The following is a 25,955-nucleotide window of genomic DNA, read 5'->3' on the forward strand; positions in this document are numbered from 1 at the left end:
CACAGGGGGGAGATTGTCAGAGAAGCTAAGGCACTAAATCTCAAGATAGCAGAGGATGGCATCAAATATCTGGGAATTACGCTTACACACAGGGTGGAACAGCTTTATGGCAAAAATTACCCGCAGCTCCTCACAAGTATTCGTAGGGATATGGAGAGTTGGAACCCCTTGCTGATATCGTGGTGGGGCAGGATCCAAGCGGTAAAGATGACCATCCTACCAAAACTTCTCTATTATTTCCAGGCCCTCCCGGTAAGGGTACCCAGATTATTCTTTAAAACACTATCCCGGGTAATATCAGCCTTTGTGTGGAAGGGGAAAACGCCAAGACTGGCTAAGGCGGTCATGTCCACACCAACCAGGGAGGGGGGCCTGGCGCTCCCTCACTTCCAGAAATACTATCAAGCGGCACAGTTAAAGGGACTACGGGATTGGCTAGGTGATGATCCGCAACCGATTTGGGCAGCACAGGATAGAGCAGTGGCAAGAACCCCATTAGTGGAACTACTCTGGAAACAGAAACAGCACAGACACCCCAACATAGAGATAAGCGAAATAATGAAAACAACGATGGAGGCGTGGGACACGCAAACCCGAAGAGGCATGATGACCACCACGCTAGGCCCATTCACCCCCATCTGTAGAAACCCGCAGTTCCCCCCCAGGGATGGAGCAAGGGGCATACGATTGTTGGGAGGAGGAAGGAATAACAAAAATTGGGGAAATGTTCATCAACAATGAAATTAGATCATATGAATCCTGCCTCCCACTCGCAGCACGCTCCACTCGGGAGAAATACAGACCCGAACAACTCAAACACTGGTTGAGATCCCCGGATATAACGAAGGCAGCAACGAGAACTCTCACCCCATTTGAGAAATATGTTACGACGAACTCAGGGGCAAAGAAATGGGTTTCTACTATATATTCCTTCATGAATACACAGGATGAAGAAATTAAGTGGTCATATATGATTAAATGGAGCAGCACTCTGGGGTGGGAACCAACAAGGAAACAATGGGAAGACCTCTGGACTCTAATTCCAAAAATGACCAGATCTGCTCAAACAAGAGAAATGTGGATAAAAATAGTTACACAGTGGCACTACACCCCAGAGAGACTCCACACTATGTTCCCGAAAACTTCAAGCCTTTGTTGGAGGGAATGCGGAGAGGTGGGAACATGGAAACACATCTGGTGGACTTGCAAAGGAATAAGGCCTTTCTGGGAAGAAGTTAAGGGAGAAATGGGCAAAATATTTCCAGATGCGGGACAACTCGGAGAGGGGGTCTGGTTGTGTGGAATAAGAGACGACATGGCAAGAAGATATAATAAAGCACAGTGGAGAACTCTTATGGGTCTCCTTATAGCAGCATGGACAACAATTGCCCATAGTTGGAAAAACAAAGACACCCCGCTGATCTTCGCATGGCTCCAAAAGTCGGGCCCAGATGGCGATGGAAAAAATCATACACTCAATCCAGGGAACGAGAGACAGGTTCGCGAAAGAGTGGGGTGGAGTCCTGGAATATCTCCAATCAGACTATATGGAACAGTGGTGCCCACACAATATCAAGATCTCTGATATCTTTAATGCATAATGTAATCCCTGTTCTAAGGCACACGTGTCCCCAGGGAGGGAGGGAGGGGGAGTTGAGGGGGGGATGTTGAAGTAATGTTGCTTAATTGTTGTTTATTGAAAATAATAAAGACAATTTGGAAAAAAAAAAATTGGTTAAAGAGTCACAAATCACTAATGTTTCAGAAAGACAGCTAAACCATGGCTAAGGCAATGTCAAACAAGAATTCTGCTCAAATGTGGCATCTCCTTGGAAATTATGCATGTAATTGAGATGCGGATGCCCAACTAAATTCGGTAAACGAACAACAGTGGGTTGAATATCATGACCTCTATGCAGATCCTAAATTCGATTACAGGATATTTCTTCAAACGCGGCCAAGCCAATGGCACCTAAATTTCACCATTGCAGACATCGAAGAAATCATTAAAAATGCTAGCTCTTCGAGGGCGGCAGGCCCCGATGGCATCTCTAATGCCATGCTTAAAGCCAATTGGGTAGAATGGGCACGCATCCTATACCACAAATTCCAGTTAGTAGTCACTTCTTGTACCATCCCGACATCGTGGAAATCCTCAATCATTATTCCTATTTTTAAGAAGGCGGGCAGATGCAGGCCTCACAACTATCGGCCTATTGCTCTCTTAGATTCCCCCGGTAAAATCTTTTCCAAAATTGTTTTGAATGAGTTCAATAAAAGGACCCTGGCAAACTCTTTAAGAGATCCTCACCAGACTGGGTTCATTGCAGGGATGGGCACTCAGATCAATTTGTTCACATTAAACTCCATCAAAGCTCACTGCCGAAATACAAAACGAGCATTATTTTTAGCCTTTATTGACCTGCACTCGGCATTTGACTCCCATCTCACGGGTGCTTTTATTTCACAAATTGAAAAGTGACCAATGCCCTCTGACTTTATTTGAAATAATTCTTGCCTTTCACTCTGAGACCTCCATTTGTGTGCGTCTCTCACTGGATGGGGTTTTGTCATCTTCCATACCCACAGCCCGTGGGCTAAACTAAGGTTGCCTTCTGGCATCCTCTATTTTCAACTACTTCATTCATGATACGAAACAAATATTCCAAAATGTGACTTCGGATTCACCTAAAATAAATGACGAGCAAGTTAAAAGTCTGATGTATGCGGATGACATGGTACTCATGTCGAAAACTCAAATTGGTCTGCAAAAGCTACTTACAGCATTCAACACCTATATTGTGAATAATGAATTAAAGATTAATACTAATAAAACCCAAATAGTTCTGTTCTCGCCTAAAAGGAAATCCAATTCGCTCCTGTGGACCATTAGTCAAACAAACCTTACTGTTGTTCCACAATACACATACCTGGGCATAATATTTGAACTGGTTAATCAATCAAAAGCTCATTTGTATAGAGTTGAGAAGAAAGTAGATACAGCCATCTCGCAAACCAGGTTAATTATGTTCAAATATGTGAAATTCTCAATTAAACCAGCACTAACCTACTGGAACCAGAAAGCTGTGCCAGGTATTTTATATGGCCTGGAAACTTTGCCTGCAAATACTAATCTTGAATGTGACAAATGGGAAGGCAAATTCTGGAAAAGAACGCTAAGATTACCGCTATCTATCCCAGTTTCCTGGATTCGTTATGAGTTGGGCCTAATATCGCTGCAAGCCTTGTATAATTGGCCCTTATGTTCCCTCTTTAGGAAATGCTTAATATCGACTGGACATAACTGTCATGATCTCTGCTTCCAAAAGATCAGGACTTGCCCGACTCCCTTGGAAGCAGACCCATAACCCCGGTTCCGAGTGCCAGCCAGTCCCAATTGGGACCTTTTGGACCATGTCCTGGCGCCAATGGCACCAGGCTCATAAAGATGCCCAGTCCCAGCGCTGGAAGCGCCGGGCTCATAATGCTTGGGTGGACTTACCTGCAGCAGACCATGCTGCTTACTTACCTGCCAGTTGAACCCCTGATCCTCTTCTGTTTGGGACTACTTTTCCTGTTGGGTGGGGCAGGAGCCACTCCCTAGGTTCAGAACACTGGAACTCTTCTGGAAAGCAGGAACTCTTTTCTTACCTAGGCGTGGCTGTGGAAGGAGACATCTAAGCACTACAGGAGGCTATTTAAACCACACCCGATGGATGAATCTTGCTTTGTGTTATTCTGCATTCTCTGCAGCAGAACGCTCATCGTGTCTTCTGCTTCTGATCCTGGGCCTAAGGGAACAAAGGCTTACCATCCTGGAATCCAGTCTTCAGCAGCACCTGTAAAGACAAAGAAAGAACGGGTTAGCACTACGGTCTTCAGTGGCAGCGCATCTCTTACCTGGTCCATCGGCTGTCACCAACGCCTCGTGCTGCATCTGAAAGACAAAGGCTTACCTACTCTTCGCATGCTCCGGAGGTCTTCGCACTGCATTCCGGCATCTGAAAGACAAAAGCTTACCAGCTCTTCGCACGCTCCGGAGGCCTTCGGCGCTGCATCCCGCATCTGAAAGACAAAAGAAGGTGCGTTTAAAGACATTGGGCAACTTTATTACTCACGTGCCATTACTCCTTCCCACGCCGAATCCAGTGGGTATTCCAGCACCCTTCAGCTTCTCTAAAGCTCCGAACTTGTACCTGCAAGATAAAAGGGACAGTTAGTGCGCATCGTGAAGCAGGCTACAAGCGCTTACTTACGTGCTTCCAGGCGCTTCTATTCCTCACGCGGGTTCGATCCTCAACTCTCATCAGCCCGCCATTCGCCATCGCCGGAAACCCTGCAAAACAAGAGATATCATTACAAAAGACTTTTAAGACATTTGAAGTGCCCAGAACTTACCGTTCGTGCAGTTAACGACGGACAGCAGTCCTCTGAGGTCAAGAGGCCTGCACCCTTATCCAGTGAAGAAACTGGTTACGGCACCCTGCCCCGAGGCAGATGGAGAGCTCGGCGTTCACTTACCTAAGGTGAGGGCGTTAACCTTTGGGGTTCTACAGGAGAAGAGAAAGGGAAGAGGAGAGAGGCATCCAATAACCCCAGTTCATTAATCCCATATTTTCTATCTGCAGACATCTTACTCTTCGAGTCAGACATACAGTGCACAGAGGTCCAGCCCAAAGAGCCAACCGTGTGTTACACATCACCTTTGAAGATACAGCATTCACCCAGTCAAGACCGGCGCCTCTGCGGGAATCAGGTGAGCGTTACAATAACGTCCTCCTAAGAGAGCTTTCCATACATATGTTTGCTACCACACACTCTTTTTTTTTCTGCTCTAGCTCAAGTCTGTGTATTGTGTTTTGGGCATTGCGGATGTTACAATTGACACTTTAATTAAAAATCCAGACAAGGCGAAACTCAAAATATACACTAATGACTGGATTAAAACATGTGATCTATGTTTGACTTATGTGGATGGGGACTGGGGACTTAAAACGTTTTCCCCCTAAAAAAAAAAAAACTTTACCTTTGTACCTTATTAGAGCGCCTGCTGTCAAATTTCGCTCAGCAATTCTGCGACTGCGATTCAATATTTGGCCGACGAGAGTAATACTAATGAAATGTAGGTTAATTTCAGCTTCAGAAAATTATTGCCGCTTCTGCAGCATTGTAACTATCCCTGGAACATTGCAACACCTAATTAGACAATGCCCGGCGTTAGCATTTATAAGATCAAGGCAATTTGGAAGACATTGTCGGTATTTGGGCAATTTGGACTCTGATCGATGTTGGTCTGTGATACTAAACTCTTCCTACTTGCCAATTCAAATAGCATCAGTCAGCTTCTTGGAAAGTCTGCATTTGGACAATGATCCTGTTTCCAATAAATACCCCATTTAGTTTGCAGAATTTCCCTCCCCTGATTAAATGACATAATAGGTCGTTCTCCGTTTGCTCTAGTTGCTTGTGGGTAAGGTGTTGCCGTATCTTTATGCCTGTCTAGCATGTTTTAATTTGTTTAACATAATTCTTTCTCTTTTATTGTTTTAAGTCCTATCGTGCTTTAGAATGAATTTGCACCGAGAATTAATGTTTAGTGTTTTTATGTCAATACATTGTGAAATTCATACTAAATGTATATAGTGTTTTTTTTCTTTGCTGTAATGTCTAATAGTCTCTTCCTGTAATGAAAAACATTTTGAAAGGTTGATTTGATTCAACCAATTCAATTAAAAAAATGTTTAAAAAACTTTCTCTGTCAGAATGTCTAAAGTAAAGTTCACCGCCATTTGTCCAAATCCCTTCCTATCCCTCACAAGCTAAATTCACAATAACGTGAAAAGGGAAATGTCTCTTTGGCTGCCGACCTGCAGCCCAGCCTTGTAGTTCAAAACAAAAGTTCCACAAAAGTGTAGAAAAGCAAACAAAAGTTCCACAAGATTCAAGGGCGTATTTCCCTTTCCCCATAGTCTTTCCTGGCTTTATCCACCTTTGTATCTGTATCTTTAACGGTTGATACAAGTCTTTATCTTTGCTTGATAAAGCCGACTCCCAGGTCCTGCAACATGGAAGAATGGTCTGGACACATTTGCCAAGCCAGGTGGAGGGTTCCAGACCCTATTCTCAGTACCCCTCCTCTTGGCATGCTCTCCTGGCAAGTCAGGCACGTATTGTTCCTGGATTCACTGTTTTCTTTCTCTGTATTCACTTCCAACCTGGGCCTGGGTTTACTCTCCTGCCAAGGTCTCTGAATGTCCCTTGGAGACACAAACTCTGTATTTCTCTTGCTTACTATTTGGGGTATACTTCCCCAAGCTGGATCCTTTACGTGATTGTTCACAATGTTCTCTTTATTCTATTTTCATTTTCTTTCCACAACCTTGTTTTACTCTCCTGCCAATATCTGTAAATGTCATTTTTATATGAAAAGTTTATATTCCCTTCTCTTCCTGTCTCTCTTCCTGGTCGGGGTATGCTTTCCGTATGTGGGTCCAGACCCCCTTCACTTGATTATGCACCACATTCTCTTGACCTGATCTTCCTTCTATCCACAGGCTTGGTTTACTCTCCTGCCAAGGTCTGTGAGTGACACTTATATTTGTAAAATTTGTATTCCCCTTTGTTACTGGTAGGCGCATGCCTTACTTATATGGGTCCCAGACCCCCTTCACTTGATTACTCTGACCCAATGGATAATGCCTTTCCGCTTTGCTTCTTGCCCCTTGCACTCTATGGATCTCCCTAGCCACTCCTATATCTGTAGGGTCTTGGCCACCCTGTACCAGCTGTTTGCGGGTCTCCCAACAGCTTCGGCAGCTCTCCTGGCTTTTTCTGAACCTTCTCTGATCTTCCATGTGCCTTCCCTGCAGCTTTCCGGAGGTCTTGTTACACACCGGCAGTTTTGGTTACCAATAAGTGTCTTGTTTTGCCTCCGGTCTGCCTTCTGCGCCACGGGCCTTCTGCAAGCGTTCTACTCTCCAGGACACAGTCTGCCATTCTTCGCTGTGGACATGCGCAGGCCTTGCTGTATTCTCGATCCATGCTTGACGGAAGTTGAAGGTACTTTTTCTCTTCTCTCGCTGGCTTTAAATGACAGCTGGCCAGCAGGGGCATCTAGGAGACTAGACCTTGTTTGTTGGTTCTGGCGAGTGATCATCATTCCTCGTGCCCGTTTCCTCATTACAGTTGTTCTTATTTGGGATATGCTACTATAGCACATGGAAGTAATAGATAATGGGAATTGGAGAATTGGAGGGGTCCTTAGAGAAGGTGGTCAAGAGGATACTGAGTTCTCCTGAAGTGGTCACTACTCTCAATGGGGTCCTCCCTTCCCATTAGATCCTACCTCAGAGTAGCACCCCGACTATTGGGTAGCAGCCTCACCACCCTGGCCTCATGGAAAGGGGCTTCCCCATCTGAAGCAGTGACAACACCTTGGGATTTGTCACAGTACCCTCCAACAATGCTTCCTCCCACAGCTTAAGTAGCTTTGGAGCCAGTTTATGCTTATATACTTTATAAAATTCGACCGCCAACTTGTCCGACCCAGAAACCTTCCCTGCCGAAAGAACCAAAATTGCAGCAAGGATCTCAACCACTTATGGTTCATTCAAACCGAAACTTACTTCATCTCGAAGTTGTGGAAGTCCAGTGCCAGACAAATACTGTACAATATCCTCTCTAGAATGTGTCTACATTAGAATATAGATAGCTAGAATACGCTGCATGTTCTTTATTTATAGTCTCACTGTCGGTGACAAAAGAACCAGTTGACGTAGTAAACCCGGCTATTGTCCATGTCCCTCCACCAGCCTTGATCGTATGAGCAAGGGTTCTCCCGGGTCGTTCTGCTTCCCCATACTTTCGAGCTACGACTGGTTTGGAGATATAATATGTCTCCCTTTCCGCCACGTAGCGGAATGGAAGCAGGTGACCTTTTATCTCGCCAAGCAGTTCTACACCATTGGTTATCCCGTATTCATCCTCTAGAAGCCGAATCTGTCCTTCAAGAGTATTTAGTTCTGAATGAAGCATTCTAATTTTTCCCAGCGTAAAGCAAACAAAAGAGGTTATGGCTGGAAGGTTTAGAATTAATCTTAACCTCTGGCATTGCTCTGGGCAACCTTCCAGACTATCGTCGTTCTTACAAAAGTGGAAAGACCATATGCAAATCGGGGATGGTCCAACCCCAAAAGAGGCAGTCCAGCCCGAACTGCTTGGTCACATCCCTTCTGCACGAGACCACAAACATCCCCAAACATGTTTCAGCCTCGTTGGGCCTCACCAGTGAGGAGTTGCTTGGGTCTCTAGGCTCAGCAGGCACGAGACCCACGAATGAGCCTACCAGCCCCACGCAGGGTGACTATAGCAAAACACAAGAGGTGATGGCTGAAAGGTTTCGAATTAATCTTAACCTCTGGCTTTGCTCTGGGCAACCCTCCAGACCATCGTTCTTCACCTGCAGAGCCATTACAGAAGGGAAAAGACCACCTGCAAATCAGGTGTGGTCCCACACCAAAAGTAGCTGTCCAGCCCGAACTGCTAGGTCGCATCTGCTCTCCATGGTGCTTTACCATGTGCCATTGCTCCACTCAGCCTCTTTACCCGCTGTCACCTGGGGGTTTCCATGGTTAAAAGGTGTAACTCTCCTCCTTGTAGTCTCACCCTCCTCTTCTTTCCAACAGCTATGTTTCCACTTCTCTCTGACTCCTCCTCTCTCAAGCTCCTTGTGTTCCCCTCTCCACCTCACCTCCCTTTTCACTGCCCTCCTACTTCGTTTTCCCTCTCCTTGCCTCCTGTTCTCGCTCTGTCTGCTCTCACCTCCAACCTCTTCCAAATGTACTCATTTTATTTTATAGCGTTCAGGACTCCGCATCCTGGGACCATCTAGACTCCTTGGGTTTCAAGTGTGACCACAATTTCTGACAGTGCTTGGGGCCCTGGCCGACCAAGAAACTTTGGTTCCACCTTTCCATGTCCCTTGGTGCTAGCTGATTTTACATAGGTCGCCATCTTGGATTAGGATACCATGCTGCACAGGAACAGAGTGCTCTGCAAACACCTGTCTCTCTACTCTTGAGTTCCTGCTGGTGAGTGAGTCTCCGTACACTGAGACTCGCAAATGCCTGTTATGGTTCATGTGCACATTTGTCTGTGCCCCATCGTTCACAAACTACTTTGGGGTTCTACAGATTCACTGTTCTGGGGGGGGCTCTCCCTCTTTTACTTTGGTCTTGTGTAGTACGCTAAACCGGAATTCTAGTATGCCATGTCCCCTTAAAAGCATATGATGTGGCGAGTCACTGTTTGCGGGATGGTGGAGGTAGCCAAGGATTCCTCTTCACGTCACCTCTGGGCCTAGCATCACACAGTGGTAGGCAGCACCCAGCCCCCTTGTTTATCCCAACATTCACTTCTAGGGTCAGGCCAGGGACATTGTCACGGGCAGAAGGGAGACTTCCTTTAATCCACCTGTGAATATTTGTGTACTATTACAGTAACTGAGCCTTCACCAATCGGACACCTATATCTCATTGGTGTGATGGCCAGATGATATTCTCTGGTTACAATGCAAACAATATATCTCACATCAGTGGAATAATTCCTGGCACTTTTTTTTGTTCATTTAAGTTTTTATTAACATTTTCAAAACACAAAACTGTTCCCAACTCCCCTCTCTTCCCCCTCCCCCCCCAAACCTCCCCTCAATCCTTGTTCTCCATTTTACTGATCCATCGTCAGTATTAGAAAGTTCTCCTTGGGGTCACCCCTGCTGGGAGTGTTGCTTATCCTAGCCTCATCATCGAAATTTGGCCCAGCCTGTGTTCTGTCCCTTCCCTCGAGCGCTTCGGCTCTTCTAAACCAGTGCCAACAGTTTCATTCTCCTCAGGCACCATACCGCTCTCCTCAGGCACCATACCGCTCTTGAGTCCTTTTAAAGGAACTTCATAACTAGGTCCCAGGCTGTCACAAAGCCTGGTTGCTTTTCTTGCAAGGAATATGTTACCAACTCCATGGACGCAAACTGACATATTTTACTGACCCATTCATGTTCTTGTGGAGGGGCCTTTGACCTCCACTTCTGGGCGATGACCAGGGCCCCTGCTAGCATCAGGATCACGTAGATGTTCCTTTGCGCTTTAGAGAGAAGTTCTTCCAACGCCCCTCCCATGCCCAGGGTGGCTTATCCTCTGCACTTAAGGCCCTTGGTTCCTGTCATTTCCTCTACTGCGGCCACAATCATGTCCCAATAGCCTTGTATGAGTGGGCATTTCATCCACGTGTGCCCCCAAGACCCCTCCTCCCCACACCCCGTCCAGCAGTCTTTTTTTCCTTGGGGGTATATTCTGTTCAGGGCTACCGGGTGAGGTGCCATTGGCACATCAGTTTGGTCCAGAATTCTTGTAATTGGATTTAGTTTGAGAGCCTTGGTATATTAACCACTTTGACATACATTTTGACATGCCATTCATTCTTAAAAAAGACATTACATTGCCAATTGACTGATGTGAAATACAGTGGCTGAAAAGGCGTTGTCTACTATGCTCTAAAATGTAGGTTTCCTCTGTATAGCCTAACCAGCTTCTTTATCTCGCTAGGGGACCGACCATTGATTGTTCAATTTGCTGCCAAAGAAGCCCATACTTTAGCCAATGCCTCCTGCCTTGTGAGTCCATTTGCAGATGGGGTAGACCTAAACTGCGGCTGTCCACAGAGGTAAGGGAAGTAAGATGAAGAGGCACATTGTTCATTCGGATTGCTGATCAATGTAAGTAAAACTGATGCTGATGTAACTTACCTCCCTTGTTGCTGTTTGGCTACAGCTAATGCTGGTTAGTCCTGTTTGAGGATTAAAGTGTCGAGGAGCAGTTGAGGGGCTAGATATAGGTGGCAAGAAGTGCGTGGTATGATGGTATATATCTGCTTGTTTTGCTAATTTGGGCAAGTATGGGAAAGTCTGACAGTCATTCCTACCTACCTCAGTCACTCCACCCACAACGTTGGTAATTCCTGGTAATGTTGGGAAGGTTTGGCTCCTCCTGTAGATTCAATGTTCACACTTGAAAATGTACACACATTCTAGTGTGAGGCACGTCTCCCTCTGAGGCTTGGTTTTTCGCCTCCGTTTGTTGGAGCGTATATGATGTGACATTGTTGCCTTCAAATTAATTCTTCAAGCATTGTTAATGTCATCCATTTCTCGGCGTAAGGACGTGAAGAGTGGAAGTAGAATGATAAAAACAATATTGCCTCTAGCCCAATTACCTAGACTTGAATTCTTGACATCAGTGGGCGACAGCAGCACTCATGGTTGTTGTGACATGTAAAGCAGGTTAGCCGAGTACAGCTAACGTTCTCATCTACTTGTATTTTAACATTATTTATTTTTATTTAGGTGTTTTCGTTTATTACAAACCTTTCACCTTTCCAAACGTAGAAAAAATACTAAAATCTGCATACAAGAAGAAAAGAGTACAGAATTAAAAAAGATCTTGGCAGGACATTAAAAATCAAAAGTACTTCAATTCATAATAATCAGTGGGGAAAAGGGGGCTAGTTTAAACCTTATTTAGTGTGATGGTGATTAGTAGAACCAAAGTCTTAATTCGGGACTCCCAAGCGAGTTCCAGTCCGAAACATATTGGCGTGTCCCCATGATGGTGTACTGGCCAAGGCTTCACTGGTAATGTAACTCCGACCATGCGACTCTGGAAGACTCAGGTCAGGTAAGTCCTTTTCCCGAAGCTGGTCACCCTGCTCGACTCCTTGTGTTCCTCACTAGCTGGACCAGCTCTTTGTATTACTTTAGAAGGCTGCACACTGCTGCAGCCATTTTGTGCTCATGGAAACAAATATTTACTGCATGTGCTGGGCGTTTTAAAGACTGAACTGGCACAGACTTAAAAGATCTGTGGGCTGTAGCGCTTCAGCCATATTGCAGATAAGATAAATAGGGCGGTGTTCTGAAGACTTTTTCGGATGGAACTGTCGGGGGGAAATTCTGCCGGGGTCGGCCGGGCCGTCCGCAGACCTCCGGGCAGGGAGGCCCCAACTCCTCCCGTATATCCCAGATGAGATAGAGTATGAGACACACACAAGGAGCAAGGTGACTCTGCTGTTTATTTATACAAAACGGCAGGGATGGGTCAAGGAGCGTACGCGTTCGTCCTGACACACACACAATCGTGGGGCTCGCAGGCCCTTTTTACTGCATTATGACGCGCTACTTGCGTCACTTCAAAAAGTTAACAAAAAACCTATCGCCACTCTTAATTGGTTGCTCGAGTGGTAGGGTTAGTATAGTACACATATAGAGAATGATATTAGTGGACAAGGTGTAGTCAGGTGGTATATCTGGGTTGTCCCTACAATTAGATACATAAGAATTGTTACATGAAGACTCCTGAGGATTGGCTAATGTTACTGACGTCTGAGATAAGAGCCCCATGTTCTGATTGGTGCACCCGTGAGCTTCCCAGCCTGGGACCACCGTTGTTCCCAGCTCTCGGTGTACCTGTGATTGCAACAATGTTTCAATATGGGTACGTGCAGACAATGTGAGGATTTATTCATAGGTGGAAGGCTGACCGCTCCCACTGTAGCAGATGTCCATTGAGCCTTTCAAGTGTATTGGCCTGTGTCTCGTAGCGAGGGACCCAGACGCCTTTTTTCTCCTGGGCTTTGGCATCTCGTCAGGTTCGGCTTGGTCACGTGGGGAGGGACCGTGAAAGAGGCAGAATTCTGCACAATTAATATTGCTTTTTCTACTGCGCGTCTGGTTTAATTTGCCGGCGTGACGTTAACGTTGGTGCGCGGAGTGCGAGGTTGCAACATCGTGCCTTTGATGATTTGTTCTTGGAATGTGAGTTTGCAACATTACGACCTTGGCTGGTTGCTCCACTGGGTTCTTTCTGCAGGATCAGCAACCTGACTCGTGCTTTGTTAATGTCCACAGGAGCTCTTGGTTGAGGCCTACTTGGGCCTGGTGCATAATTAGTCCGTTTGGTGCATAGGTGCTTTTAGGTTATAATAGCATATATTTCCATGACCAGTATCGTGTTTCCATTATACCTCTATGGTGGTAATGGGTTTCAAGAGAAGCGTGAGCAAGCGTTATAAATGAGCTCATGATGCGTCTTGCGTTTCTGCATTCTGAAAGCCTATGTAAAAATAATAAAGATGCACGTCCGTGAATATGCCTGTCGCCTACGTCAGAGCACTGAGTATGTTCTTCGTGTAGATTGGTGTGGAAATGTTCAGTGTGTATATTTGTACAGAAGTGCTTCCCGTTGTCTAGGTCGTCATGGCATCTCTAACGACGTGTGGATTTTAGTCTAGCTGATCCGAACCGCAGGTGTCGGCATGGCCAGTGCGGGCTGTTGGGCAGGCAGATGGACACATCCGTATGTTCCTGTACCAGGGTACCTGGTCGTCTGGTAAATGGACAAACTCTTCTCGCGGCGGGTGTCTGGGCCGTGATCCTCTAGGCCAAGCGCGAGAGGTGAAGGACGGGAGCCTGGTCTTCCATTCTCCCACTTCAGTCCCCCCTCTGGTCGACTTGTCGACCACAAACATATCCTTCTCGTTATCTCCTCTTACCCTCCATATCTTAGTTATCCCTCCGAGATGTCCATAATGGTTTACATGATCTTCAAATGACCAATACATATATTCACATGTTCCTCCAGGAGTACAGTATACCCATCTTCCTATGTAGCTCCTGGGGTTCCTTGGGTTCTCAATCTTCACTGATGGTGGGTCTAGATGGTTGGTGATGATTTGGGTGCGCAATTTCTCCCTCTCTTGTATTATCACCCCTGTATGCTGGCCATCATCTGCTGGCATCAAGGGGTGCATTCCCACCATTTCCAGCAACTCGTCAGTCGTGCGTGCCTTCCGGGCCTTCCAAAATCTAATTATGATCAGAGTAGCTCCAGCCAGAATAGTACACCCCACTATTATTTTCAGTCCATCTGACAGCCAAGATGGCATCCATGACCATAATAGTGAAAACCAGCTCTTATCCTTGTCTACACCGTTACTTTCATCCATCATTTTGGAGCGCATCTGGGCCAATTGTGATACTGCTTCTGTCAGTGTACCATTGTCAGCATCGTTGGCAGGTATGAACGTGCAGCAAGATTGTCCTATCTTTGCACAAACTCCTCCTTCCATTGCTGTGAGAAGGTCCAATACATATCTGTTCTGGAGTGCTACCATCCTTACAGCTCGCAGCTCCTCTTTAATTGCGTTGAACCCATTTACTGTTGAATTGATGGTCATCATTAGTTCCCATCTGGTTATTTGGAGCCATTTTGCGTTTGCGTATGCCTGCAGTCCCGGATGTATTATTGAGGAGAAAAACATTGCTGCTCTGCTGAATAATCTGTTTCTGGCGGTATTGACGTTAGTTCCGTTTCCGACCTTCCCCACAGGTAATTTCCTGTCAGTGGCTCTCCTTGTCGTTTTCTCCTATTTAGGACAGTATCCTTGCTGTTGGTCTTGTTCTCTTGCTCCTTCTGAAGTGGTGCAGATCTCTTTCTTCTCTTATCCCCTTCATCCATTTTAGGAAATTTCGCCACATTGACATGCTTCTTAGGTACCACTAGTGATGGTACATTGACGTGTACCATTGTGCACACACCATTCCACAGGGGAGGCAGTGTATGATATGCCTTTTCTCCACAGGCCCAATAATGGTCCATTATTACTGCTGTTCCCGCTCCCCCCTCAGGTAACTCCATCACGCTTGCACAATTAGTGTTATATCCTACGTCCACCTCTCCTTTATGCTGGTAGCATACTTTGGGCGCAGTCAATGGTAGTATTGTTATTGGGTCTTCATCTTCTTCTACCCACGTGAGCATTGGTACGTACTTGATCCACGTCGTCCAACATCGATGATTGTGTGTCTCGATGGTTGAGATAGTTTCTTTTGTTACCATGTTGCTGCCAATTACTCCTATCTCCCAGCTGTTGTCCAGATACACCTTTCCTGTTATCGTCAGTAGCGGCCTCTCCCAGCATCCTTGTTTACCCGGAACTTCAGTGGCGTACCAATCACATGGTAGATACTGCAGTGTTACCTTCTTTGTTTCTCCTTTTGCAGGGCCACTTGTTATGTATTTGAATGCTTCAGCATGTAAACTGGTCTTGTGGTAACTCAGATAGGTCTTGAGGAAGTTGTTTTCATATGGGTATGAGTCTCGTGTTTTCCATGTCATGTGCACTACTGTTCCTTGAAATCTTCCTTTCGTTTGGAACAGGGCCAAATATATTATGCACTGTGCTGTCTTTTCATCTATTTCAGTGGCAACAAATGTTCGTGAAGCGCTCATGGCGTATGGTATTAATGAGCAAACGTAACAGCTGTCCTCAGTTGTCTGCTTACCAATGCGGGTCATGTGCTGGTACCATATGTTGTTTGTGACGTGTGCTGAATCTTGTATATAATTATCAATACCTTTATTGTCTGAGTATGTGCTGCGTTTAACTCTATTTTGCTTGGGTGCAATGTTACTATTACCACCTGACGTAACACCTGTTGCAGCAGGGAACGGGGGTATATTAGGTTTGGGTGCAGCAATAAAACTGATAGCATAGCTGTACTGCCAGACAGAGGCAGCCAAGAACCCGGTGATCATAAAAATCCCTATTATTTTTATTACATATGCTAATCTCACCGGCATTTTGCTCTTACCTTGCTGCAGTCCTGGCAGCGTATTCTTGTGACGTTAAAGTTGCCCGCCTAAAAATTCTCAAAAGTGCTCGTTATTAAATGTTAGTTTTGTTTCCTTAAGCTCTCCCTATCAAGTAGTCATTCAGTGCCCAGGTGAAGAGCTGCTCCCACGCTACTCTAAGTGATCGGTCTCTTAGGACCGGCAAGTATGGGCGGAGGTGGGGCATGTCATTTTCTATGGCCAGGATGAAGGCTGTGTAGTAGACACGTACCCTTCTCCTTTTTAAGTATGTTGGCCTTTTTATTTCGTATACAAATTGGTGTGACAATTCTTCTGGGTAGTTATCGTCTGGCAGCACCATCTACGCCTGCACACTGAACTTGTTAATTAGCTTTTCTTAACAATACAATATTACGCAGTTCCTGTATGTGCGAGAGAAAAAAGAGAACATTCACGTGTTTACATGTGTATTGGTGCAAGCAATGTCCTTCAGTTTTAATTACAATTGTACTTCGCAGTCAATGGGGGGGGGGGTTTTCGCTCAAATGGCGGAAGTATTTTTACTCTTTGAGCGTGTGACCATAGGGTGGGCAGTATGGGGATCACCCCTTTCTTCGTCAGTTATCGTCTCTAAGGGAACAATTGGGTCGTTGTCTGTGATGAAACTTTCTTCCGCTGTCGGGGGTGTTGTTACCGTCCTTCCAATGGACCTGTCGTTGGCGCTGGGGCGGGTCTGCAGTTTGTAGATCTTTACGTCATGTAGGTGGTTCCAGGCACGCTTATCCTTTAGTTTTACTGCTCTTGTTGATACGTCCTCCACCAGATGGGGGCCAGTGAACCTCTTCTCGTTCCACTTTCTATTGAAATTGCGAAGTAGTACGTGGTCACCTTTGGCAAGTTTGCACGAGTTCTCCTTTCCCAATTCTGTACTTTCGTCTTTTTCTTGATTGCTGGTAGACCCGCCCCGTGTGCGCTCGAGCTGTTGAGACACAAACACGACACTAGTAATCAAAGAAGACACATATTGATACATTTCATCACCTAACACATTCGCTGAACTTTCGTGGTCGGTGAATGCCCTTTACGTTGGTGTTAGGGGAAGGCGCATTTGACGTCCAGTAACCACTTCGTGAGGGGTGAGGTGGTGGTCGGACCCTGGCCTATTTCTAAGTTCAAACAATGCTAACGGAAGGCAATACAACCAACTTTTCTTTGTTGTTTGTTGTATTTTAGCAATTGCCTCCTTCAATAAGCCATTCAGGCGTTCACATACACCATTAGCCTGTGGGTGGTATGCACATGCAAATTTGTGTTTAATGTTCAGCAGGGATGTGATATGCTGGAACATTTCATTTGCGAAATGGGGGCCGTTGTCTGATCTTAACACCTCGCACACTCCCCACCTGGGGAAGACCTCCCTTACTATGAATTTGGCTGCTCTAAACGCATCAGGGTGTGAACAGGGCCCTGCTTCAATCCACCTAGAAAATGGGCATACTACTACAATCATATACCTATTACCTTGACATATGTTGATCATATCAACATAGTCAATGTGAAGGTGCCGAAAAGGTCCTTCTGGCCGGGGTATGGTACCTCTTATCACTTTTAGAGTATGACCGGCCGTAAACTGTTGACATGTGAGGCAATTGCTGATAAAATTTGACACATGTGAGGTTAACTCGGGACAAAACCAATCTTCTCTAATTCGTGCTGCAATTATTTCCTTGCCTGTATGGGCAGGGTGATGTAATTGGCTCAGGGCGGTATTTAACAGTGCCAACGGTATTACAACTTTCCCAGTGCCACCCTGGCGCCATAGTGCGTCGGTTGGTGACATTGTGCATCCTCTTTTCACCCATACTTCTTTTTCGGCCATTGGTGCAGCCGCTTGTAGCTCCATAATCTGTGTGGCTGGGAGATGGGTGTACCCTTCTCTTATTAACATCTCCCTAGCTATTCCCCTCCCTCTCCCTCTCTGTGAGTCTGTGGGGTTCCATATCTCACCAAAATATGCAGCATATTTCGCATGTGCGTCTGCTGCTGCATTTCCTTTTGAGACGTAGTCTTCTCCATTGGTGTGTGCGGTGCATTTGACTAGGGCTAGTTCTTGGGGGTCGTTTATTACTTCAATTAGTTCAGCCAACAAGAGGGCATGTTGTACTGGAGTGCCATCAGCTCTCCTAAACCCTCTTCTTCTCCATTTTGATAGCCCTGAGTGGACAGTGGATGTAACATATGCACTGTCGGAATATATAGTTACTCTTTTATTAAAACTTTCCTTTAATGCCAATATTAGTGCAACGAGTTCCGCGGCTTGAGCAGAGTAATGCTGTGGTAATTGTACACACTTCATAGCCACACACACCGGCGCCTCCATCATTTTTACTACTGCTGCCCCAGTCCTTCGTATCCCATCTCCTTGATCAATAGTTGATGACCCATCAATAAACAAAAGCTCACCTCCCTCTAGTGCGTTTTCTTCAACTTTCCTAGTACATGAGTACATTTCAGTTACTTGGGTGCAGTCGTGGGCGTAATCTCCCTCTTCAATTACTTCTGCTAGGAACCTTGCAGGGTTAACCGTGCTACATCTAACAATTGCTAGTTCAGCTTTAGACAAAATAATCTCATAACCTGATGCCCTCTGTGTCGTTAGTGTGGACTTAGGTTTATTCAATATCGCAAATAGTGCATGTTCCACAAATAGTGTAGTTGGACACCCCATAGTTATTGCTGATGCTTTTTCTACTGCAAAAGCAGCTGCAGCAAGACCTTGTTCACAAGAGAAGTGGCCTAACATTATAGGGTCTAAGTGACCGCTGTAAAATGCTACTGGTTTATAGCCCATGCTAGTTTTTTGGGCCAACACTGCTTTCATCACTGCTGAGTCGCAATGTGAAAATATAAAAAAGCGCCGCTCATAGTCTGGGGATGCCAGTACTGGAGCAGTTGATATCGCGTCTTTTAATTCGTCAAATGCCTCCCTCATTTCCATAGTCCACCCCAACTTTTTCTCCCCTTTATTTGCTTCCTTCAAACCCTCAAGCAGGGGTCCTATGTATGAGCTGTAATCAAATACCCATGCTCTACAGTAGTTGCACAGCCCCAGAAATTGCTGCAGTTCTCTCACAGTCTGTGGCACGGGAGTGCTTGAGATGGCCTGTGCTCTTTGTGGTGCAATCCTTCTTCCATGTTGGGATATCAGTTGGCCAATGTAAAGTACCTGTTCCTGACAGTATTGTATCTTTTCCATGTCTACCTTATACCCCTTTTCAGCCAATATTGTCAACATTTTTAAGGAGTCCTCTCTACATTTACTTTCGTTTGTACTGCAAATTATTATGTCATCCACATACTGTAACACTGTGCTTTCCACCTCAACGTTACCCAAATCCATCTGTATTACTCTATTGAAAATTGAGGGTGACTCACAATACCCCTGTGATAATCTGGTATGTTTCCACTTTGTATTTCGGTAAGTGAAGCTTGTCAAATCTTGTGAGTCTGGGTGTAATGGTATTGAGAAAAAAGCATTTTTAAGGTCAATCACTGTAAATCGTGATGCTTCTGCTGGAATGCCACACAATATTGTGCCCGGGTTTGCTGTTACTGGATACTCTGCTTCTACTATGTTGTTCAAGGGTCTGAGGTCCTGTATGAAGCGCCAAGACCCCCCTTTAGCCTTGCGCACCGGGTACACAGCTGTGTTACATGGTGATTCTGAGGGGACCAATATGCCATTGTTTATAAGGGCCGTTATGGTTTCATATATGCCCTCATCTGCCTCTTTTGACAATGGGTACTGTTTCACTCTTGGTAGTATGGCACCTTTTTTCAATTTTATCCTTACACCCCCTATGCTTTTTATGCATCCCACGTCATAAGGGCTAATAGTCCATAATGATTTGGGCACCTTTGACATATCTTCCTTAAAAAATGGGACTGGGGTGCCTGCGGGTGCCTCAAGTGCCATTGCAATTTTCTGTGCTACTTGTTTGTGAGCCACTCTTAGCCATATTTCTACACTCATCATGAACACCATTTCACCTTCCTCCTTTTCTTCTGAAAACAGCTCTTCATCTGACACCTGGGTCAGCCTACATCCTTCTGCTAGTGCTATCACTGCCCTCCATGCTCTCCCTTCTTTATCTTGGGCGTGCACAGCAACATAATCAGCTGTTGCAATAATGCTCTCAATGTCCATTACAAACACCTTCCCTTCCAGTTCATTAACTGGTGTTTCTGGTCGGAACAGATAGGCTGCTGGCCTCCTCCATATTTTCCCTCCTATCCCTGGCATCCATGCAAATGCCATGTCTGTGCCATACTGGAATAGCTCGCCATCTACTGGCTCTGCCCTAATCGCTATCTGTCCACAGTATGCTTGCAAAATCTGTCGTGCTGCGAGCATGTTAATCCCTGGAGTAGAGCAAATTATGCCATCCTCTGTAAAGGAGATCGTCATATTCAACCTGTTCATTATGTCTCTCCCCAGTATATTTACTGGTGAGGCACTATAATACAAAAGTGGGACTGACAGATCATAATCTCCAATAGATAAGGGAACGTTATCAGTAAATGGAACCAACCCTTTAGCCCCAGAGAATCCTTGGGTGTTCATGGCTTCGCCTGACATCTTAAATTTACCTTCCCTTATGCAAGACCGGGTTGCCCCGGTGTCAACAAGGAATGATAATTTTTTGTCACCTATCGTTACCTCTATGCGTGGCTCCTCCGCACTATTAGGTGTTACTGACAGGATGGGACACACCAAGGCCGTCTGTGGGCTGTCCTATTGGGGGTACAATGATTGGCCGTTCCCTGTATAAGGGTTGTGTCCCAACACCGTCACCCCACCCAATTGTGTTCGTTGAGTTTGGGGTGGTGGTTGTATTAACGCCACTTGTTGTTGTGGCGTCGTCAGTTGCTGTGTTATTTGTTGTTGTGGCAGTGAATAGGTTTGTGGCTGTTGTGTTTGTTGTTGTTGGTCACTCCCTTGTTGTGACATCTGCTGTTGTTGTATGCCCTGCTGTTCTTGTGAGGTCCTAGGTTGTGCTTGTTCATTCCATGCTGGTGTTCCTGGCCTGACCCTACATGTACGTGACATGTGTCCTAATAGTCCGCAGCTCCAACACACGGGTGGTTCCCTGTTTTGCCATGGGAAGCTCCCTGTGTTGTCCTGGTATACGGGTTGCCCTGTGGGGTAATAATTTCTGAGTCCCCCAGCCTGTTGTTGGGTATTATATCCATATCCTCTCCCCCTCATAAACCCTCCTCTCCCTCTGTTATAACTATAATACCCAGTTCCTTGCATTGGGTACCCTCCTCCCATGTTTGGTGCGTGTAATTGCAGAGGCGGCACTTGCTGTATTACACCTTGTGGAGGCGCTATTTGAGCGGGATCTTGTGCAGCCACTACTTGCGTTGGGCTTTGGGCCATTGGTGTGGGCGTAGTTATTAGTGCCCCTTCCATTGTGTATTTAGTAAGTTTTTTCTGTACTAATTTGGCCTCTTCTGTTTTCCTGTCCTCCTCCTTTTGTTTCATTTTTCCTTGCCATGTCCTGCAGTGATGTACTATAGTCAGTTGTATTTCAGGCCATGGTTTTGCTTCCATCCCCACTACTTTCTTTAGTTGTTTCTGAACTCCTTCTGGGAGCCCTTGTACTAGTATATGATAAAATATGGCTGGTGTTTTGTCCCATTGTTCTCTAGTTTCCATGCGCCACTTCTCTTGAATATCCTGGATATAATCAACAGGATCCTCATTTTCACCCATCTTACGGGAAGTAATGGCTCCTATGTCTGATGTGTCTGGGTACTGCACTCTCAGTGCCTGCCATAGCGCATGTCTGCAGTTTGCAAATGGTGCCCCATCATGCGATGTGTTTGTTATTGTTACCCCATGGAATCCCGCTCTTTTCCAAATGTCATCCGCTCTATCCCCTAATATTGATATTAACAGGCCCTTCACATCTCCTACTGCTAGTTTCTGTCCTGCGGTGTGTTTTTCCATTTCATATATCCACTTACCCGCACCTCCACTTAGTGATGGGAGCCTACATTTTATATTTTCCTTATCCGTGTGTTTCCAAGGTACATACTGTGGTCTAACCCCTCCTCTCTCCAGCAGTGTCATTAAATTCTGTCTTGTGTCACCCTTTACGCTCCATAATATTGAGTCTTCACACCCCTCCTCTTCCCCCATTTCTTTTACTACTTCAAATTCTTCCTTACTACCTCTGCTCCTACCTCCCTCTTCTTCCTTTCCCCTTTTTTCATCATTTCCTGTGTTCAATATGGGTATGTTTATTTGTCTGTCTTGCCTGCGACTAGGGAGGTCCCTAAGCCGACATGCATAAGGTGTAAGTTCGTTCATGAAGGGCGCGAGCTTTATTCTGTGCAGAGAGCGTGCGGTGGTTGAACATGTAGGGTGTGACGTGGGAGGGCGTGATGGGGATGTGGGTGGCGTGGTTTCATTGGTTTGTGTTTCCCCTATTCTTTTCACTTCCTCCTTACTTCTCTCCAGCTCCTCCCATCTTCTACTCATCCAGGGCGAATCTATGTTTGTTCTAGTGAGGTATAGTTTATCTAAGCTTTCCCTTTCACTCTTTCTTCCATCCTTCTCCACTCCTCCTTCCTCCTCACTGCAAAAATCATTCATAAATGGCACCCCCCACTCTGCCTTTTTTCCTTTTATTGTTACTGTTTTTAAGTCTATTAGGTCTCTTTCTCCCTTTCCGTTGTTACCAACTGTTCCCCCTAGTGCTGATGTTGTTGCTACCTCTCTACTTTTATATACATCTCCCCACCTTTCACTCTCCCTACCCCTCCCTTCTCTTCCTCCTTCACTTCTCTCCTCCATTTCCCTACTATTTTCCTCCCTTTTCCTTTTCAATTCCTCCATTACTTCGTTGCTCATCTGTTCCAATATCCTTTCATCCTCTTTCTTCCTTTCCCATTTCACCCTTTCTCTTTCTACTATACTCTCTATTACCTTCCCCTCCTCATATTTCTTAGCTGTCTCTGATATTATCCTCCTCCTCCATATTTCCATTTCTTTTTCCTTTTCTTCTTCTTCCTTCTTCTCTCTCAGCACTACTCTTGATACCCTATCTGCTGCTGCTTTTACCCTTTCAGCTTCTCTCTTTTGCTCCTCACTTCGTTCCCTTAATTTTTCCAATTCGTCCTTACCTTCTTTCCTTTTCCTCACTCTCTCTCTTTCCTCCTTCTCAAGTTGTTTGATCAGTTCATTCTGCTCATCCCTTAGTTTTGCTAATCTTTCCTCCAAAATCTCTTCCTTCTGCCGTAGTAGCTCCTCTCCCCTCATTTCACTCTCTCTGGCACTATCCTCGTTTGTTCTCTTTACCGCCTCCCTTTCTTCTCCAGTTAGTGAGCCTCGTAATTTCAACAATATCTGTGCAGCTACCCACTCATCGTTTCCTATCTCTACAGTCTGCTCTTCTCTAATCCTTCCTTCCCCCATTGGTATCTTCCCATGAGCCACATATGGTGGAGGGCTGTATGCCGGGTTTGAGTATCCTTCAGCCGCCCTGAACTGTCCTTCTATTTCTCCTAATTCTCTTAAAGGGTACAACCCTCCTCCCTCTGTTTTCACTCCCGGTGTTATTGGTATCTCATTGCTCGGTTCCTTTTTTATGTCGTCTGATTTATCAATCTTTTCTCCTCCCTGTCTTTCGTTCCCCGTATTCTTTGTGCTTTCGCACTCCTTTTCCCCATCCGTTCCTTCTTTCTTAATCTCCTTTTCTTCCGGTGTTTCCCCCATAGTGAACATTCCATTTGGTCCTGGTCGAGACCCCTGGAACATCCTCCATAAGTTAAACACCTCCACATGGTTTGCCAACTTCTTCCCCTTGTATGTATTGTGCAGATGATTTAGTAGTGAATGTTGGGCATATGGATCGAAACTACCATTAGGCGGCCATGGTGTTAACATTTTGTTGTCTGTCCCCTGGGTCCACTCTATGCTGTACTTAATTAACTTCTCCCTATGTGGTGGCAGTGTGGTGTATATGTGTTGTAGTGGGGTAGTGAGGGTGTTCCCCCACCCTCCCGACCCTCTCCCCTATGACATAGTTGCACTCCCCTTGTTACTCTTCCCCTTACTAGTAGTTTACAATATACAACCTTGTATTGCTTACCTCGCCCCGCAAGTGTGGGGACTTACGACAATCCTTTGACAAATTATGCAATAATAATAAATATGATGTTATATTATATTCCTTCCCCTACGGCCCCCTGCGGCCGAAGCGCACGCAGCCCCCTGCGGCTGCGTACCCCTTACGATTATCTTATACAGTCGTCCTGTTTCTCCGTTCTCCTCCCCCTTTTACACTTGCCGTGGCCGGCGTTCTCCGTGCGCAGCCACGCCCCTTTCCCCTTCTTCTCTTTCGATCCACTGGTTTATAGTTTATCTCCGTATCAGCTCCTTTATCATGCTTCTCTTCCCCACCACTCTCAAACCCAAAATTCCTTGTGCTCGCTATATCCTATTAAATCCGTACTGGTGACGTCACCGATTTCTTCGAGCTACTGGTACATTCTTGTTATGTTCTTTAAGTTCAAAATACACTTGCAATCTACCCCGCTAACCCTACAGCTGTCTTCCTGTCTCTCCTGGAACAAGGTAATCTCATCAATAATATAACCGGACTGCGCACGCTGCGTCGCCTCGCGTGTGATACGCCCCTCAACAGGAGGGCTTAACCAGCCAATTATCTTCCGTTTTGGGCAACTATGTAACTAGCTACCGCCCACAGGGAAACGTCATCTACCTATCGAGTTTCTTGCTCGAACAATAGGGAACCTCATCTACTCATTGATCAATAAATGTCAAATCGCAGGAAACCACACACACCCACCCTCACACGTAGTCGCGACTTAGGCCAATCAGTGTCTTACGAGCGGTCGCATGTGATGTTTTCGTGCTCCGCCCCCCTTTTTCTCGTGACGTAGCCGATTGCTCTCGCACTCGTTTCGCTTCCATTCATTCCATTAGCAACACTAAGTTGTTTAAACCTTCGCCGCGCATCTGTACAACACCTCCCTCCTCCCTTATTTACTTCCTCCCCCTCCCTCACAATTTCGCATTGCTTGTTGTGCGTGTCATGCTCACCAAGTTCTCTCGATGCAGGGCCGCTCGACTGCGTGCACCCCTCCAAGCGGCTCGCCACCTCCCCTCGTCTGGACCACGTCTGGACACTCGCCGACCGCGGGCGGGATACTTCTCAACCGGCTCCCGAGGGCCAATATCCGGATTGCGCTGTCCGGTCCTCTCGCAGCTCCGCGATGGTCCTGTAGTCCTCAGAAGGGGGCAACGGCAGAGGGGGCCGCGCCCCCGGGCCTCCTCGCAACGGGAGTGCCTGGAAAAATTAAAAATAAAAGTCGATCTTAAACAGATCTCAGCAGTGCCTCCAACTTGTCGGGGGGAAATTCTGCCAGGGTCGGCCGGGCCGTCCGCAGACCTCCGGGCAGGGAGGCCCCAACTCCTCCCGTATATCCCAGATGAGATAGAGTATGAGACACACACAAGGAGCAAGGTGACTCTGCTGTTTATTTATACAAAACGGCAGGGATGGGTCAAGGAGCGTACGCGTTCGTCCTGACACACACACAATCGTGGGGCTCGCAGGCCCTTTTTACTGCATTATGACGCGCTACTTGCGTCACTTCAAAAAGTTAACAAAAAACCTATCGCCACTCTTAATTGGTTGCTCGAGTGGTAGGGTTAGTATAGTACACATATAGAGAATGATATTAGTGGACAAGGTGTAGTCAGGTGGTATATCTGGGTTGTCCCTACAATTAGATACATAAGAATTGTTACATGAAGACTCCTGAGGATTGGCTAATGTTACTGACGTCTGAGATAAGAGCCCCATGTTCTGATTGGTGCACCCGTGAGCTTCCCAGCCTGGGACCACCGTTGTTCCCAGCTCTCGGTGTACCTGTGATTGCAACAATGTTTCAATATGGGTACGTGCAGACAATGTGAGGATTTATTCATAGGTGGAAGGCTGACCGCTCCCACTGTAGCAGATGTCCATTGAGCCTTTCAAGTGTATTGGCCTGTGTCTCGTAGCGAGGGACCCAGACGCCTTTTTTCTCCTGGGCTTTGGCATCTCGTCAGGTTCGGCTTGGTCACGTGGGGAGGGACCGTGAAAGAGGCAGAATTCTGCACAATTAATATTGCTTTTTCTACTGCGCGTCTGGTTTAATTTGCCGGCGTGACGTTAACGTTGGTGCGCGGAGTGC

General features: G+C 46.1%; 1 protein-coding gene across 1 annotated transcript in view; it reads left to right on the forward strand.

The window, feature by feature from the left end:
* Nucleotides 1-25,955, forward strand: part of DUS4L (dihydrouridine synthase 4 like) — a 290,584-nt gene that overhangs the window by 163,040 nt on the left and 101,589 nt on the right. The window contains exon 4 of the mRNA XM_069629144.1: nucleotides 10,599-10,716. Within this exon, the coding sequence (XP_069485245.1) occupies nucleotides 10,599-10,716 (118 nt within the window). The remainder of the gene's footprint in view (nucleotides 1-10,598; nucleotides 10,717-25,955) is intronic.

This window comes from Ambystoma mexicanum, chromosome 12, assembly GCF_040938575.1.
Source record: "Ambystoma mexicanum isolate Mex_15411 chromosome 12, UKY_AmexF1_1, whole genome shotgun sequence".
Classification (NCBI taxonomy): domain Eukaryota; kingdom Metazoa; phylum Chordata; class Amphibia; order Caudata; family Ambystomatidae; genus Ambystoma; species Ambystoma mexicanum.